Below are 18,520 nucleotides of genomic sequence, written 5' to 3' on the forward strand. Positions count from 1 at the left end.
CGACCGCTCCAAGAAGACCACCAAGAACCCCACCCCGATCGGCCGCGTCGACCCCAACGGGTTGGGCGAGCCCAACCTGGTCGACTGCTCCAAGAGCACCACCCCGACCGACCCACCAACGGCCCCCAACGGCGTCACCACAAACGCCCCGGCTCTCACGCCGGTGGCGACCGGCGGCGCGCCGCTGCCGTCGAGCGAGGAGGTTCCGGAGGAGACGCCCGCCGCGGCGGCGAGCGCCTTGAATTCTGCGCCGTGCGTCTGCCGACCCACCCCTTGACCCACCCCGCTTTCATTGATGCGTAGGGCGACGCCGACTGGACCGTCTCGGCCAAGGAGTCTCCGCCAGCGGAGAAGCTCGCCCCGGCGGTGAGCGCCTCGCACGCTGCGGTGCAACGCAGAGCCTCAACTGTTGACGCACCCACCGCTTGCGCGTGCGCAGGGCATCCCCGACAGGACCACCCCGTCGAACCCGCGCCGCAAGAAGCGCCGCAAGAAGGGGCGCAAGGGCGCGTCCGCCCCGATCGTCCGCACCAAGAGCATCGCCCCGGTCGGCGGCAACAACCGGTTCGGGGCCCTGCTCGGAAGGGACGGCAACGAGGGCATCCTCGGCGGCACCGGCAAGGTGCCCCGCGGCTCCACGCCGTCGACCACAGACTCGGTGCTCGCCGCCTGCATACATGCGGCCTCCCCCCCCGCTCGCCGCTCAACCGCCAGTCTCCCGCCCTCCTGTTCAGGGCGCGACGGCCAACGTCGAGACGACCACGATTACCACGCCGGAGGGCTCCGTCTCTGCCTCCGGCTGGTTCTCTTGGCCCAAGTTCTGCCCATCCTACTTGCTCCGCCTCTTTGGCATCGTCGCGCTGCTCTGCCTCGGAACCGCGTTTGCGCTCTCCTCGTACTCTGCCACCTCCGCGCTTTTCTCCTCGCAGTCCCCGACTTCCTTTCCCGCAGTCACAACGCCGATCGCGCCGGCATCGCTTAACGGCTTCTGCGAGATTGGCGGCGACGACACCAGCAGCTCGTTTGCAGCCATCGCCTCTTCGGACTGCGTGCCCGCCGACCACCCGGTGCTTGCTCGCTCGCGCTTGCTAGTACCCGCACCGCGCCAGCTCGTGACCCACAGCCCGCGCGCTGTTCAGGGCGGGCACGATGAGGGGCGCTCGTTGGAAGCACTGATGGACAACGTCAAAGAGGCGGTGGGCGAGCCGTTGCGCCTGATTGGGCCGGCGTCCATCATCAAGGACGTTTACGGGAAGCAGCCGGTGAGCGCCCCTCGGCTGTTTCTGCGTGCGAGCCGTTGTTGCCCTCTGACGGATTGCCTGTGTGTTTGCGTGTAGGGCGAGGCCGACTTGGAGACCGTCCTCGCCTCGCGCAACAGCACGGAGCGCAAGGGCGAGCCCGAGATCGACTTTGTCGGTCCCGTCTACAGCAACAGGACGGGGATCATCGCTCGGGGGCGCGACACCGTCCTGCCCGTGAACGACACGTCGCCCAAGTTGCGGCCCGCCGACGCTGGGAACAAGGTGCGGAAGTTTGTTGAGACTGGCCTCAGCGCTGGGACCTCCATCCTGCTCGCCTCGCGCAAGAAGGCGATCGCCGTCGTCCGCATGGGCGCCGCAGCGCTGCTCGTCAGCAAAGCGGTTGCCACTCCCACAGATCCCGGCGCGACGGACGACATCGACGAGATGGGACGCTACCCAGCGGTGGGTCTCAGTGATCATCGGCGACTGACTCACACGGGGTGCGATTTCGAGGCAAAGGTGTGCATGATAAGTGCATCTGACCTGGAGGACCGAGATGGTTGGGGTTGGGGCGAGAGCGACCCCTTTGGCAAAGCTTTCCACGAAGAACAAGGCACGGAGCTGTTCCGCACTGCCACTATTGACAACGATCTTAACCCGCAATGGAACACCTGCTCAGACCCTTTTTCGGCAGCGGAAGGTGACACCATCCGTTTCACAGTCACAGATAACGACCCGGGGACGGATGACGATTTGGGTGAGGCTCGCATCACCCTTGAGCATGGAGGAGGCGTCACGTCCGGTAGTGTGCGCTTGAGTACGCGACCGCGAGGAAGCGTGTCGTACAGGGTGGAAGCATACTACAAGTGCCCCCCATCTCCGCCGCCGTCGTCGCCGCCGCCGCCGCCGCCGCCGCCGCCGCCGCCGCCGCCGCCGCCGCCTCTTCCGCCTCTTCCGCCCTCTCCGCCACCTCTTCTACCCGACATGGTGCAGCTGAGCTGCGATTTCGAGGTCGACACCTGCATCTGGAACGACACCGCGCCGGACAGGTACGCTTGGACGCGCTGGAGCGGTCCCGCGCCATATCACTCGTATGGCACAGGCCCGAGCAGCGGCCACACCGGCTCGGGCTCCTTCCTCTTGACCAGGGCGTATACTCCAAATGGAGCGCGCTACAACAAGCTGCACCGGCTCGAGAGCCCGCGCTTCTCGCTCCAGCAGGACGCCACCCTCTCCTTCTTCTACCACATGTACGACTCCTACAGCTCGTACATGGGCACCCTCTCCGTCGAGACCTACAACAACGAGACGGGCTGGTCGACGCTCTGGAGCAGGAATGGCAACCAGGGCAATAGCTGGCTCGACGCGGCGGTCATCCTACCCGCCTCGACGACTCAGGTGCGCTTCAACGGTGAGACGGGGCCGAGCTGGAGCTCGGACATGGCGCTGGACGACGTCTCCTTCTCGCAAATTGCGCCTCCGTCGCCGCCATCACTGCCCCCGCTGCCGCCGCTGCCGCCGCTCTCCCCCGGCTATGTCGCCGCGGCGAGCGAGGACGAGCTCCGCAACCTGATCGAGGACGCTATTGCTAACGTCTCAATCTACCTGCCGCCCAGTGTGCACTTCAAGCTGGGCAGCTGGATCAGCTGTACCTCCACCATCAAAGTGACCGTCGCGAGCAGCGGCGAGGGCGCGACGCTCGACGGCAAGGGAGAGACCAGGCTCTTTATATTGCGGGGCGGCTGCAGCCTCACCCCGCTCTCTCCTCGCAACCGCAGAACGGCGGCGTCGTCTCCGCGTACGACTGCGGTGCGGTCTCGATAACCAGATCGGACGTGTCGGGCTGCTCGGCTGGCTATGTGCGCCGCGTAGAGCTAGCCGCCTCCCTGCAGCGCCGCACGGCAGCGGGGCGAGAGATAGGAGGACCACGGCTGCCTCACCCCGCTCTCTCCTCGCAACGGCAGACCGGCGGCGTCGTCTACGCGGAGTACAGCGGTGCGGTCTCGATAACCAGCTCGGACGTGTCGGGCTGCTCGGCTGGCTATGTGCGCCGCGTAGAGCTAGCCGCCTCCCTGCAGCGCCGCACGGCAGCGGGGCGAGAGATGGAGAGGGCCACGGCTGTCTCACCCCGCTCTCTCCTCGCAACCGCAGAACGGCGGCGTCGTCTCCGCGTACGACTGCGGTGCGGTCTCGATAACCAGATCGGACGTGTCGGGCTGCTCGGCTGGCTAATCGACTGTGCGCCGCGTAGAGCTGGCCGCCGCCCTGCAGCGCCGCACGGCAGCGGGGCGAGAGATGGAGAGGGCCACGGCTGTCTCACCCCGCTCTCTCCTCGCAACCGCAGGACGGCGGAGCAACATACACGGCTGACACCGACCTCATCGTGACCGACTCCACCATCTCCGGCTGCAATGCCACGCGAGGCGGCGCAGTGTTCGTGGCCTCGGGCTCCGCCAGCCTGGCCCGCTCAACCATCTCCAGCTGCATCGCCACAGAGCATGGCGGCGGCCTCTACTCGGCGGGAGGGCGCACCTCCCTTAGTGACGGCACTCTCATCAGCGGCTGCTCCGCCCCTACGGGACAGGGCCGCTCCGTCTTCCTTGTCGCTGGCGAGGTCTCCTACACCCTCCCCGCCCCAGCCGGCCGCTGGCTGCCAAACGCGCGCTGCGAGGTGTACCGGGAGGCGTGCCCGACTTCGAGAGGCAAGCCGACCAATGACTGCCCTGATCACCGCGAAACTTGCGCGATCAACCTCGTCGTTCAGAACAACGTCGAACCGTGGTACTGCCAGGCCCCGACCTTCGTGCAGCCGTGCAACTGGAACAACGAGACCGGAGGTGATCCCTCCCTCCTCGGCGATGACCTCTACCAGCTGCCGCTGCTGCCCGTCGATGAGGACTTCCCCTTTGCCTGCGCCGCCGGCCTCCTCGGCTCGGCCGACCCAAAGGAGCAGTCGAGCAGCAGCTGCGCCGGCCGCTGCCCCGCAGGCTCCCAGTGCCCCACAGAGGCGACCTATGAGGCGCTGCCCTGCGGTGCTGGCCACGTCTGCCCGGAGGGGACGAGCGTGCCCCTTCCCTGCCCCGCCGGGTCGTACTCGAACGCCACCGACCTCGCCGCACCGGAAGAGTGCACGCTGTGCGACGAGGGCCACGCCTGCACCACGGGCAGCGTGGCACCGACGCCGTGCTCGCCAGGCAGCAACGCTTCCGGCCTCGGCAACGCTCGCTGCGAGCTGTGCGCCCAGGGCTACTACCAGAGCGACACCGCCGCCGCCGACTGCGTCCGCTGCGCTGCCGGCAGGTTTTGCCCTCAGGGCTCGTCGCGCGAGCTGGACGCGCAGTGCGCGGCGGGCACGTACGCCAGGCTGACCGACCAGAGCGGCGACCCCGAGTGCCTCGACTGCCCCGCCGGCGCGTCGTGCGGCGGCGGGGCGGCGCCGCCGTCCGAGTGCTCGCCGGGCTCTTTCGCCGCCACGGCCGGCCTCTCCGAGTGCGCCAGCTGTGCGGGCGGGACGTACCAGGGCGAGTCGAACGCGACGAGCTGCCTTCCGTGCGTGGAGGGCAGCTACTGCGAGCCGGGCGCGTCGAGGCCGCTGCCGTGCGAGGGCGGTTCCTACTCGGACAAGACGAACCTGTCGGCCGCCTCGCAGTGCACGCCCGCCGCTCCGGGCTACATCGCCGCCCGGGGCTCCTCCGAGCAGACGGCGTGCGACAAGGGCAGCTTCGCCAACGGCACGCGCAACGAGGTCTGCGAGCTGTGCGCCGAGGGCTCCTACCAGGGCGCGACCGCCGCGAGCGAGTGCACCGCCGCCTCGCCGGGCCATTTCGCCACCACCGGCTCCACGCAGCAGACGGCGTGCGCCAAGGGGTCGTACACGGACGCGTACGGGCAGGGCGAGTGCACGCTCTGCGCCGGCGGCACGTACCAGGACGAGGGCGGCAAGACGGCGTGCGAGCCGTGCGATGCGGGCAGCTACTGCGCTGTTGGCGCGGCGGCGCCGCTGCCGTGCGAGGCTGGCAGCTACTCGAGCGCCACCAACCTCACCGACGCGGGCGAGTGCACCGACGCCTCGCCGGGTCACTTCGCCACCACCGGCTCCACCGAGCAGACGGCGTGCCGCGAGGGCAGCTTCGCCAACGGCACCCGCAACGACGCGTGCGAGCTGTGCGCCGAGGGCTACTTCCAGGACCAGCCCGCCGCCGCCGCCTGCGTCCGCTGCGCTGCTGGCAAGTTTTGCCCGGTGGGGTCGTCGCGCGAGCTGGACGCGCAGTGCGCGGCGGGCACGTACGCGAGGCTGACCGACCAGAGCGGCGACCCCGAGTGCCTCGCCTGCCCCGCCGGCTCGTCGTGCGGCGGCGGGGCGGCGCCGCCGTCCGAGTGCTCGCCGGGCTCCGTCGCCGCCACGGCCGGCCTCTCCGAGTGCGCCAGCTGTGCGGGCGGGACGTACCAGAGCGAGTCGAACGCGACGGGCTGCCTTCCGTGCTTGGAGGGCAGCTACTGCGAGCCGGGCGCGTCGGCGCCGCTCCCGTGCAAGGCGGGCACCTTCTCGACCGCCACCAACCTCACCGCCGCGGGCGAGTGCACCGACGCCACGCAGGGCCACTTCGCCACCACGGGCTCGACGCAGCAGACGGCGTGCGCCAAGGGGTCGTACACGAACGAGACCAAGCAGGGTGAGTGCACGCCCTGCGCCGGCGGCACGTACCAGGACGCGGAGGCGCAGACGGCGTGCAAGCCGTGCGAGGCGGGCGGCTACTGCGCTGCTGGCGCGGCGGCGGCGCTGCCGTGCGAGGCTGGCAGCTACTCGAGCGCCACCAACCTCTCCGACGCGAGCGAGTGCACCGACGCCTCGCCGGGCCACTTCGCCACCACCGGCTCCACCGAGCAGACGGCGTGCCGCGAGGGCAGCTTCGCCAACGGCACCCGCAACGACGCGTGCGAGCTGTGCCCCTTGGGCTACTTCCAGAGCGAGACCGGCCAGGCCGCCTGCGTCCGCTGCGCTGCTGGCAAGTTTTGCCCGCAGGGGTCGTCGCGCGAGCTGGACGCGCAGTGCGCGGCGGGCACGTACGCGAGGCTGACCGACCGCGACGGCGACCCCGAGTGCCTCGCCTGCCCCGCCGGCTCGTCGTGCGGCGGCGGGGCGGCGCCGCCGTCCGAGTGCTCGCCGGGCTCCGTCGCCGCCACGGCCGGCCTCTCCGAGTGCGCCAGCTGTGCGGGCGGGACGTACCAGGGCGAGTCGAACGCGACGGGCTGCCTTCCGTGCGTGGAGGGCAGCTACTGCGAGCCGGGCGCGTCGGCGCCGCTCCCGTGCAAGGCGGGCAGCTACTCGACCGCCACCAACCTCACCGCCGCGGGCGAGTGCACCGACGCCACGCAGGGCCACTTCGCCACCACGGGCTCGACGCAGCAGACGGCGTGCGCCAAGGGGTCGTACACGGACGCGTACGGGCAGGGCGCGTGCACCCCCTGCGCCGGCGGCACGTACCAGGACGCGGAGGCGCAGACGGCGTGCAAGCCGTGCGAGGCGGGCGGCTACTGCGCTGCTGGCGCGGCGGCGGCGCTGCCGTGCGAGGCTGGCAGCTACTCGAGCGCCACCAACCTCACCGACGCGGGCGAGTGCACCGACGCCTCGCCGGGCCACTTCGCCACCACAGGCTCGACGCAGCAGACGGCGTGCCGCGAGGGCAGCTTCGCCAACGGCACCCGCAACGACGCGTGCGAGCTGTGCCCCGAGGGGTACTACCAGGACCAGCCCGCCGCCGCCGCCTGCGTCCGCTGCGCTGCTGGCAAGTTTTGCCCGGTGGGGTCGTCGCGCGAGCTGGACGCGCAGTGCGAGGCGGGCACGTACGCGAGGCTGTCCGACCAGAGCGGCGACCCCGAGTGCCTCGCCTGCCCCGCCGGCTCGTCGTGCGGCGGCGGGGCGGCGCCGCCGTCCGAGTGCTCGCCGGGCTCCGTCGCCGCCACGGCCGGCCTCTCCGAGTGCGCCAGCTGTGCGGGCGGGACGTACCAGAGCGAGTCGAACGCGACGGGCTGCCTTCCGTGCTTGGAGGGCAGCTACTGCGAGCCGGGCGCGTCGGCGCCGCTCCCGTGCAAGGCGGGCACCTTCTCGACCGCCACCAACCTCACCGCCGCGGGCGAGTGCACCGACGCCTCGCAGGGCCACTTCGCCACCACGGGCTCGACGCAGCAGACGGCGTGCGCCAAGGGGTCGTACACGAACGAGACCAAGCAGGGCGAGTGCACGCTCTGCGCCGGCGGCACGTACCAGGACGCGGAGGCGCAGACGGCGTGCAAGCCGTGCGAGGCGGGCGGCTACTGCGCTGCTGGCGCGGCGGCGGCGCTGCCGTGCGAGGCTGGCAGCTACTCGAGCGCCACCAACCTCACCGACGCGAGCGAGTGCACCGACGCCTCGCCGGGCCACTTCGCCACCACCGGCTCCACCGAGCAGACGGCGTGCCGCGAGGGCAGCTTCGCCAACGGCACCCGCAACGGCGCGTGCGAGCTGTGCCCCTTGGGCTACTTCCAGAGCGAGACCGGCCAGGCCGCCTGCGTCCGCTGCGCTGCTGGCAAGTTTTGCCCGGTGGGGTCGTCGCGCGAGCTGGACGCGCAGTGCGCGGCGGGCACGTACGCCAGGCTGACCGACCACGACGGCGACCCCGACTGCCTCGCCTGCCCCGCTGGCTCGTCGTGCGGCGGCGGGGCGGCGCCGCCGTCCGAGTGCTCGCCGGGCTCTTTTGCCGCCACGGCCGGCCGCTCCGAGTGCACCCGCTGCGCGGGCGGATCGTACCAGAGCGAGGCGAACGCGACGGGCTGCCTTCCGTGCTTGGAGGGCAGCTACTGCGAGCCGGGCGCGTCGAGGCCGCTGCCGTGCGAGGGCGGTTCCTACTCGGACAAGACGAACCTGTCGGCCGCCTCGCAGTGCACGCCCGCCGCTCCGGGCTACATCGCCGCCCGGGGCTCCTCCGAGCAGACGGCGTGCGACAAGGGCAGCTTCGCCAACGGCACGCGCAACGAGGTCTGCGAGCTGTGCGCCGAGGGCTCCTACCAGGGCGCGACCGCCGCGAGCGAGTGCACCGCCGCCTCGCCGGGCAACTTCGCCACCACGGGCTCGACCGAGCAGAGTCCGTGCGCCAAGGGGTCGTTCACGGACGCGTACGGGCAGGGCGAGTGCACGCTCTGCGCCGGCGGCACGTACCAGGACGAGGGCGGCAAGACGGCGTGCGAGCCGTGCGATGCGGGCAGCTACTGCGCTGTTGGCGCGGCGGCGCCGCTGCCGTGCGAGGCTGGCAGCTACTCGAGCGCCACCAACCTCACCGACGCGGGCGAGTGCACCGACGCCTCGCCGGGTCACTTCGCCACCACCGGCTCCACCGAGCAGACGGCGTGCCGCGAGGGCAGCTTCGCCAACGGCACCCGCAACGACGCGTGCGAGCTGTGCGCCGAGGGCTACTTCCAGAGCGAGACCGGCCAGGCCGCCTGCGTCCGCTGCGCTGCTGGCAAGTTTTGCCCGGTGGGGTCGTCGCGCGAGCTGGACGCGCAGTGCGAGGCGGGCACGTACGCGAGGCTGTCCGACCAGAGCGGCGACCCCGAGTGCCTCGCCTGCCCCGCCGGCTCGTCGTGCGGCGGCGGGGCGGCGCCGCCGTCCGAGTGCTCGCCGGGCTCCGTCGCCGCCACGGCCGGCCTCTCCGAGTGCGCCAGCTGTGCGGGCGGGACGTACCAGAGCGAGTCGAACGCGACGGGCTGCCTTCCGTGCTTGGAGGGCAGCTACTGCGAGCCGGGCGCGTCGGCGCCGCTCCCGTGCAAGGCGGGCACCTTCTCGACCGCCACCAACCTCACCGCCGCGGGCGAGTGCACCGACGCCTCGCAGGGCCACTTCGCCACCACGGGCTCGACGCAGCAGACGGCGTGCGCCAAGGGGTCGTACACGAACGAGACCAAGCAGGGTGAGTGCACGCCCTGCGCCGGCGGCACGTACCAGGACGCGGAGGCGCAGACGGCGTGCAAGCCGTGCGAGGCGGGCGGCTACTGCGCTGCTGGCGCGGCGGCGGCGCTGCCGTGCGAGGCTGGCAGCTACTCGAGCGCCACCAACCTCACCGCCGCGAGCGAGTGCACCGACGCCGCGCCGGGCCACTTCGCCACCACCGGCTCCACCGAGCAGACGGCGTGCCGCGAGGGCAGCTTCGCCAACGGCACCCGCAACGGCGCGTGCGAGCTGTGCCCCGAGGGGTACTACCAGGACCAGCCCGCCGCCGCCGCCTGCGTCCGCTGCGCTGCTGGCAAGTTTTGCCCGGTGGGGTCGTCGCGCGAGCTGGACGCGCAGTGCGAGGCGGGCACGTACGCCAGGCTGACCGACCGGAGCGGCGACCCCGAGTGCCTCGACTGCCCCGCCGGCTCGTCGTGCGGCGGCGGGGCGGCGCCGCCGTCCGAGTGCTCGCCGGGCTCTTTCGCCGCCACGGCCGGCCTCTCCGAGTGCGTCAGCTGTGCGGGCGGGACGTACCAGGGCGAGTCGAACGCGACGAGCTGCCTTCCGTGCGTGGAGGGCAGCTACTGCGCCGAGGGCGCGTCGGCGCCGCTGCCGTGCGTTGCGGGCAGCTACTCGACCGCCACCAACCTCACCGCCGCGGGCGAGTGCACCGACGCCTCGCCGGGCCACTTCGCCACCACCGGCTCCACGCAGCAGACGCCGTGCTCGCCGGGCACCCTCACCGCCCTCGCCGGACAGAGCATCTGCCAGAAGTGCCCCGCCGGCGAATATCAGGACTCGAGCGGCGCCACCAACTGCATTGCGTGCGTGCCGGGCCATTACTGCGCCGAGGGCGCCTCGGCGCCGCTGCCCTGCCCCGCCGGGACGCGCATCAACGCCTCCCTCGACCTCATGACGAGCAAGGACGACTGCATCACCTGTCCGGCTGGCACATTTTGCCCGACCGGCTCTGATGACGCCATCGACTGCGCGCCGGGCACCTTCACCGCCCTCGCCGGACAGAGCATCTGCCAGAAGTGCTCCGCCGGCGAATATCAGGACTCGAGCGGCGCCACCAACTGCACCGCGTGCGTGCCGGGCCATTACTGCGCCGAGGGCGCCTCGGCGCCGCTGCCCTGCCCCGCCGGGACGCGCATCAACGCCTCCCTCGACCTCATGACGAGCAAGGACGACTGCATCACCTGTCCGGCCGGCACGTTTTGCCCGACCGGCTCTGATGACGCCATCGACTGCGCGCCGGGCACCTTCACCGCCCTTGCCGGACAGAGCATCTGCCAGAAGTGCCCCGCCGGCGAATATCAGGACTCGAGCGGCGCCACCAACTGCACCGCGTGCGTGCCGGGCCATTACTGCGCCGAGGGCGCCTCGGCGCCGCTGCCCTGCCCCGCCGGGACGCGCATCAACGCCTCCCTCGACCTCATGACGAGCAAGGACGACTGCATCACCTGTCCGGCTGGCACATTTTGCCCGACCGGCTCTGATGACGCCATCGACTGCGCGCCGGGCACCTTCACCGCCCTCGCCGGACAGAGCATCTGCCAGAAGTGCCCCGCCGGCGAATATCAGGACTCGAGCGGCGCCACCAACTGCACCGCGTGCGTGCCGGGCCATTACTGCGCCGAGGGCGCCTCGGCGCCGCTGCCCTGCCCCGCCGGGACGCGCATCAACGCCTCCCTCGACCTCATGACGAGCAAGGACGACTGCATCACCTGTCCGGCCGGCACGTTTTGCCCGACCGGCTCTGATGACGCCATCGACTGCGCGCCGGGCACCTTCACCGCCCTCGCCGGACAGAGCATCTGCCAGAAGTGCCCCGCCGGCGAATATCAGGACTCGAGCGGCGCCACCAACTGCACCGCGTGCGTGCCGGGCCATTACTGCGCCGAGGGCGCCTCGGCGCCGCTGCCCTGCCCCGCCGGGACGCGCATCAACGCCTCCCTCGACCTCATGACGAGCAAGGACGACTGCATCACCTGTCCGGCTGGCACATTTTGCCCGACCGGCTCTGATGACGCCATCGACTGCGCGCCGGGCACCTTCACCGCCCTCGCCGGACAGAGCATCTGCCAGAAGTGCCCCGCCGGCGAATATCAGGACTCGAGCGGCGCCACCAACTGCATCGCGTGCGTGCCGGGCCATTACTGCGCCGAGGGCGCCTCGGCGCCGCTGCCCTGCCCCGCCGGGACGCGCATCAACGCCTCCCTCGACCTCATGACGAGCAAGGACGACTGCATCACCTGTCCGGCCGGCACGTTTTGCCCGACCGGCTCTGATGACGCCATCGACTGCGCGCCGGGCACCTTCACCGCCCTCGCCGGACAGAGCATCTGCGAGAGGTGCCCTCGCGGCTCGTCCTCCGGCGCCGGCAGCTCTTCCTGCGACGAGTGCGCTGCCGACACTTACGCCGCCAACGAGGGCCAGGGCGAGTGCATCCCCTGCCCCTACCCTCTTGCTAGCGGCACTGGCAGCGTCACCTGCTCCGTCTGCAAGGCGGGATTCTACCTGAAGGCGAGCGCCGACCCGGCCGACATCTTCTCCTCCCCGACCGACTACTGCAAGCCATGCCCGCCGGACGCCGCGTGCCCGGTCGGCACGACCCTCGAGACCCTTGGCATCCCGCCCGGCTTCTGGCGCGCCAGCTTCTCCAGCGCCGAGCTCACAGAGTGCCGCGCCTTTGGAGGGGATGGCCAGGCGGGCCAGGCGCGGTGTGTCGGCAATGTTGATCCGGGAGAGGCTAGCGGTCGGAGGGTGCAGGAGGCCGGCTTGGACTACTGCGCAGACGCCTTCGCCGGCCCCGAGTGCCAGCTCTGCCGCGAGCCGAACCACTACCTGGACGCCGACGGCGCCGCCTGCAACGAGTGCGTCGCTGTCGGCACGGCGGCGGGGCGCATGGCGGGCACCGCCCTCGGCCTCTGCGTCGCGTTTGGCCTCGTGGCGTTGGCGTACTCAACTCAGCGCGGGCAAACCGAGTGGAGGAAGGAGCGCTTCATCGGACTTCCCTTGCGCATCGCCGACCGCACCGGCGACGCGATTTACAAAATCGGCCTCATCCCCAAGTTCAAGATCTTGTTTGGCTTCTACCAGGTCTGCCTCGTCCTCTCCACCACCTACTCGGCGCGGCTGCCGGAACGGTACACGGGCTGGACGGAGGCGCTGGCCGAAGCCGTCTTCATCGACTGGTCGGGCGTCGTGCTGCCGGTGCAGTGCCTGCCGCACAAGTCCCGGCTCATCGCCGTCGCGATCTCTCCCATCGGCGTCATCGCTCTGCTCCTCTTTGCTGGCATTGTCTTGCGGCTCTGTGCTCGCTGGCGGCGTGCTCGGCGAGGGGCTGGCTGCGAGAGCGGCTCCGAGGTCGACGGCGCGACAAGCAACGTTCTCGGTGCTGGCGAAGCACAGCTGCAGGACCAGGAGCCACCATCGTCTTCAGCTGCGGAGCCACCGACGGCGCTGGCCGAAACTGACGATGCGGCGGTCTTTTCATGGCCTGCAGAGGTGGCGCTCGGCCTCCTCGACCTCACGCCGGCGGGTCTCGTGCTCATTTTTCTCTTCGTGCCGTCTGTGAGCGCCACGATCTTGCGCGCGTGGTCGTGCCAGGTGCTAGCCACAAACAAACAAGCCCCCCCCCAACCCCAACCCCCTTAGCATGTGTGTCGATGTGCGTGCGCAGGGCTACATCACCTCTGCGCCGGGCGAAACGCTCGCTCTGGTCGAGTACATGCGGCAGGACGCGAGCGTCGAGTGCGGCACCGCCGAGCACGACTCCATCACGAGACTCGCCACCGGCTTCGTCGTCCTCTGGCCGGTCGGCTCGCTAGTCCTCTACTCGGCCCTTCTTCTCGCATGCTACAAGCCGCTGCAGGCCAAGTCGCCGAACGCGCTGACGAAGGCCACCGCCTTCCTTCACCGGGAGTACAAAAGGAACTGGTACTGGTGGGAGGCGGCCGATCTGGCCCGCAAGCTCTTTCTGACGGGCTTCGTGCTGCTGGTTGCCGAGGAGGAGGACTCCTTTGTTCGTCTCGTCGTGGCGGTGCTCGTGTGTTCGTGCTACGCCGTCGTGATCGCCCTGATCCAGCCCTACAAGCGGTTCGGGGACAACATCCTCGCCGTGGTGCGCCTTTCGCCCAATCCCACACGCCCTTTGCGCTTGCTTGTGCTGCAGCTCTCAGCACACGCTTGGATCGCCATCGCCAGTCCATCACCCACCCCACACACGCCCTTTCCACTGCAGTCACTCTGAGCCCAACGGACGCGGCTCGCACTGCAGGCCACCAGCCTCGTCCTCCTCCTCCTCTTCCTCGGTGCCAGCTGGACCACCATCTTCCTCAACATCGAGTTGCGATTCCCCGGGGACGAGCCGGGGCAGTCGGCCTCCGCCGTCCTCGGCTTCAGGTCTGAGAATGGACTGGTGAACTGGATGCTCGTCCTTACTGCGGCTGCGCTCCTGATCTTCCTCGTGGGTACCATCATCGCCATCCACCAGCTTGCCAAGGTCCCCACGATTCGCCTCGTCTCAACCAAGCAGCCCCCCGAGCTGGCTCTGGTGGACGGCCTCACGTGGCACCTCTTCCTTTCGCACATCTGGTCAGTCCTGTGGTCAGAGGGAGAGGCTGCGTAGGAACCCGCCAGAACGACCCGCCACTCCCCGAATAGGTCCACCGGCCAAGACGCCGTCGCGGTCATCAAGAATGAGCTTAAGCTCTTGATCCCCGGCATCAAGATCTTCCTCGATGTGGATGATTTGAAGGACATCGGGTCGCTGGAGGATTACGTTGACCGCACGCAGGTCATGCTCTTCTTCCTGTCGAAGGGCTACTTCCGCTCGAAGGCACTCCCCCAGCCCCTCCCTTTCCGTGCCTCGCTGTGTCGCCCACGACTACTCGTGCGCTCCTTGCCTGCAGAACTGCCTGCGCGAGATTCGGACGTCGCTCGAGAAGAGCAAGCCGCTCGTCCTCGTGCAAGAGGCGGACCCGGCCAAGGGCGGCGGGACGCTGCAGGCGCTCCCCGCCCGACCCCTGCTCGATGACCCTGCGGGGATTGCTCTCGCCACACACGGCTCTGAGGGGCGGTGTCGCCGCCGCCGCCGCACGCCAGCACTCACTCACGCATACCGTCGCTGCACGACTGCAGGAGTTGCGAGCACAGTGCCCGGAGGTCCTCCAGCCGGAGATCTTTGACAGGGGGTGGGCGCAGACGACGTGGCACCGCATCGACGAGTATCAGCGTGTCTCGCTTAAGATCATCTCCGAGGTGCCGCCACGGACCTGCAGCTGTTCTGCCGTCGCCTCGACCTTGACCGCCGCCCCCTCGCACCTACCCACAGGCGCTCCTCCTCTGCTCGCCACACTACCTGAACCTGACCTCCCTCGCGCTCTTCATCCCGGGCGAGGTCCAGGGCCAGCCGATCTCCTTCTCCAAGTCCGTCGTGCTCTGGGCCTCGCCGTTCGATGAGGGCGCAGACGAGCTGGCCAGCGAGCTCGCCACCAATTTCTCCGGTCTCACCGTCTCCACCGCCGAGGAGGCGGGCGACGCCACGCACATGCTCCTCTATCTGAACGCCGACACCTGGTCCGACGAGCGGCTGGCCGAGCAGGTCAAGCAGGCGCGCCAGGACAGGCTGAAGATCGTCATGGCGCACGAGAACGACCTCGACCGCGGCGGCTGTGAGTTCGCCAAGTTTTTTGAGACCACGCCGCAGGAACGCTGCCGATCAGCGGTCGATCTTTTATGTCCCGCCCGCTCCATGCCCCCCTTCCCCGCCGCCGCAGGAGCTCATCAACGCCGGGCTCTACGACGCCCTCGCCATTGCCTGCTTCCCCGGCCTGCACCATGAGGTGCGCTCCCCCGGCGGCACCTTTGCCACAGCGCCCGCCTCCTGAAGCGACTGATCTTGCACCCCCGGTCTCACAGGTGTCGCTCGTGCTGCTGGCCAAGGCTCTGGGCGCAACCCCGGTGAGCGCTCGCTCGAGCATCCGCGACTCGCTTTCGAATATCGGGCGCTTCACTACCGTGCCTCGCGGCTCGACGACGTCCGACCCAGTCGTTACCGAGGAGGATTCGCAGCTGGAGCAGGTGCCAGAGGTGGAGCAGGTGTAGAGGTGACGAGCAACTTTGCAGTTCGGCTCAAGCGGCAAGGGTTGGATCGCGCTAACCACTTCCAGGAGTGCGCTGCGTTGGCATAGGGCGTTTTATGTACATGCTGAGGCTTCCTCGTAACGACGAGCTAACATATTAGAGACGACTCTCTCTCATCCTCACTGTGAACAGTCGGGATCTGTAACTATCTGCGCAGCTGAATTTATAGAGAGTCTGCGCGTGTTATGTGTGTCCGCGCTGTATATGGCGCCGTTACGTTACGTGAGCGGAACTCCGGCAAGAGGGACTAGCGCGTGTCGCACTAGTTGTACTTTTCGTATTAGTAAAATTAGTATACTGTTTCTCGGGTCCGAGGGCAGCCTGAGGGCCCAACTTCAGAATCGTGCTTTTTGGGTTGGGTTGGGTTGTTGGCCCGGGTTGGGTTGTTCCGCGTGAGGTTGGGTCGTCGGCGCGAATGATGAGGTCTCGACCGCCGCCGCTCACGCCAGCGGACGGCCACCATCGGTGTTTTTGGCTTCGCCACCGTCCAAGGCGTGCGCCATGCGCTCGCCGGCATCGAGCGAGCAACGTGATCGACCGAGCGGCTTGCTGTGTGGACGCCTTCTTCTGGCTCTCGTCGAGAGCGTTTTGCGTCCCGGCGGGTGGGAGAATATGTGTCGTCTGATGTGTCACTGTGTGCGTCACATCGGTCTTGATAACAAGCACGGTCGATCCGTCGAAGCGATACACTCGTTCCTATCACGCTGGAAGGCTGGCACGGAGCTCTGTGCCGACACACAGAAGAGCCGTGCGGCAAGAGAAGAGCTCGATGGGGAGCGAGAACCGTCAGATTTTCAGGTGTAACCTGAAGTCCGTCGCGATGCACTCAATCCCTCCCGAGCGAAAGCCTGTGGCTCTCTCGAACTCGTCGATATATTGCGGATAAACTGCTCTTCCCGCATAGCTTGCAGAGTCAGAGGCGCAGAAAGGCTGCGAGTGCTCGACGAGTCTTGCGAGCTGCGCGGTCAAACCTGGGGGGAACTGACCGCATCAAGGCGGACTTCCGAAACCTGGGTGAGCACCCACCAACCGTCCGCACGCAGCGTCCCCACGCGGGGCTCCTCGCCAAGCGAAAAGTCGAGGCTCCCGCCGTCTGACAGCGTGCCGTGCACGCGCAGCGCCGCCTCGTCGCCCTCGAGGCTCCCTGCCACCTCGACCACCGCCCTGCCCCGCGGCCGCGCCGACGCCGGCGGCGGCGCCCCGCGTGGCTTCTCCGATCCCGGCACACCCGCCGTCGCCCCGGCCGGTGTCGCCACTGGTGCCGCCGCCGCCGCCGCCGCTTCCGCCGCCAGCTGGAGTCGGTGACCGGCTGGCGGCTGGCTCTGCCCGGGCAGAGGCGCCGACGGAGACGCAACCCACTCGACGCTGTCGCTGAAGGAGGTGTCCGCAGTCACGACGACAAGCTCGCCTACCGCCAAGCGGGCAGAGTGACGCGTTGCGCGCCTCGGAAGTGGGCGCTGGGGAGCGCTCGCCTTGGGCGTGCGGCGCGCGGCAGCGCATCAGCACGGGTGCATCCCCGTGCGGCTGGTGGCCGCACACGAGTGTGTGAACGCCCTGCCGCAGCAGCCACGCCACCACCGCCGGCGCGGGGGGCGCGGGCTGGCCGTCCTCCAGGAAGGAGTCGTACACCACCTGAGAGCCAGTCGCGCCGCGTCTGGTCACGTCTGGCCCCGCCTCCCGCGCGCCCCCCCGGAAGGGCAGCGGGCTCGCCGTCGGCGACTTGGCGCCTCCAGGCTGGCTCGCCATGCCATACGACATCAGCCTCCCGCCCGGCCGGTCGAAGAAGCCGTGCCCGAGCCGGTCCTCCCTCCCAGGCCACGTCGGCCCGGCGGCGGCGTCGCCGTCCGCGCACCACTCGTCGACCTCCGAAGCCGCGAAACGGTTCATCGCCTCCACCCACGCCACCACGCCCTCGCGCGCCCCCGCGCCCTCGCCGCCCTCACGGCCGGGCACCGACCCGACCGCGTCGGGCTTGAGGCCACCGTGCACGAAGAGCGTGCCGCCGATCAGCGCACAGAGCTGGCCCGCTTGCAGGAAGGAGCGCAGCGCGCCGCCCCGCTGCAGCGAGCCGGCGAAGCTGCGCAGCACGTCGCGGTCGCTCAGCGCGCCGCTCTCGACGCCGCGCGCCGCCGCAAGCTCGGACCTCCGGAGCTCGAAGGCGCGCGGCGAGCCCATGTTGTCGCTCAGCATCCACCGCAGCCTGCTCGAAGGCTCGTCGGCTAGAGGCGCGGCCTGCGCCGCCAGCCAGCCCGCAGGCGTCGCCGTCGCACCCGAGCGGCGCCAGTACACCCCCGGGTGCGCGGCGGCGGGGAGCCAGAGCGCGGAGGGCGGCGGCGCCAGCTCGGCCGTCAGGCGCATCTTGTTGATGTCGCGGTTGCCGAGCAGCAGGTGCACGCGGCTCGGGTGCCGGCGCTTGAGGCGGAGCAGGCTGTCGAGAAAGGCCAGGTCGCCGCCGCCCTTGTCGACGCTGTCGCCGCCAAAGACGAGGTGGCATCCAGGCCGCAGTGCTAGGTCGTCGAGCGCGCGGCCCGGCTCGAGGACCGCCGAGAGGCGGCAGTAGCTCTCCCAAAAGGCGGTGTCGCCCTCGACGTCGGTCACATAGCCCCATGTGGGCGCAGCGCGGCCGGTGGCGAGGCGTGCGGCGTGACGCAGAGTGCGAGGAGTCGCGACACAGGCGGCGGCGAAGCTGGAGAGGCGGCGGTTGCATATATCCCGCAAATACTTGATTTTTCACGAGGAAGCCGCCTACTCCTGTGGCTTAGGGCTCGCCCATGCTCTCGCGCTGTCGCTGCTTGCGTGGTTGATTGTGCCGGCACAGCACTCTGCCGCAGGCGCGGCGATGGCATTGGTTGACGGCAATGGCAGTGGCGATGGCAATGGCAGTGGTGGAGGAGGGAGTGGAGGAGGAGTGCAGACAGCAGCCACGATAGATGAAGTCAGATATCGCATAATAATCTCATAGTCGCTGCAAGTTTGCCTGGTGAGAATAAGAGGCAATCACGCCGTGCGCAATGCGGAGAAGGCATGAGGCAATGCAGAACGCAAGAGGGGAATGCATGCGACGGCGCAGCGGCGCAGGTAAATGCGGAGCGTAAAACCGCGCGCAGGCGGCATCACAAACGGCGCAAGAAACAGGAGCAGCACGATGGACACAAGGACATAG

General features: G+C 69.4%; 2 protein-coding genes across 2 annotated transcripts; one reads left to right on the forward strand and one right to left on the reverse strand.

The window, feature by feature from the left end:
* The first annotated feature begins 14,558 nt into the window (after positions 1-14,558).
* EMIHUDRAFT_437772 (hypothetical protein) lies at positions 14,559-15,501 on the forward strand. Its single transcript, XM_005762977.1, has 3 exons — positions 14,559-14,920; positions 14,991-15,056; positions 15,133-15,501. The coding sequence occupies exons 1-3, from the start codon at positions 14,762-14,764 to the stop codon at positions 15,316-15,318; spliced, it is 411 nt and encodes a 136-aa protein (XP_005763034.1). The 5' UTR covers positions 14,559-14,761; the 3' UTR covers positions 15,319-15,501.
* Positions 15,502-17,300: 1,799 nt separating this feature from the next.
* EMIHUDRAFT_358058 (hypothetical protein) lies at positions 17,301-18,042 on the reverse strand (the record flags this gene model as incomplete). The annotated part of the gene is made up of 1 exon (XM_005762978.1): positions 17,301-18,042. A coding segment is annotated over one exon (742 nt), but the record flags the coding sequence as incomplete, so codon positions are not given.
* Between the last annotated feature and the right edge of the window lie 478 nt (positions 18,043-18,520).

The sequence above is a fragment of the Emiliania huxleyi genome (assembly GCF_000372725.1).
Source record: "Emiliania huxleyi CCMP1516 unplaced genomic scaffold EMIHUscaffold_65, whole genome shotgun sequence".
In the NCBI taxonomy this organism is placed as follows: domain Eukaryota; phylum Haptophyta; order Isochrysidales; family Noelaerhabdaceae; genus Emiliania; species Emiliania huxleyi.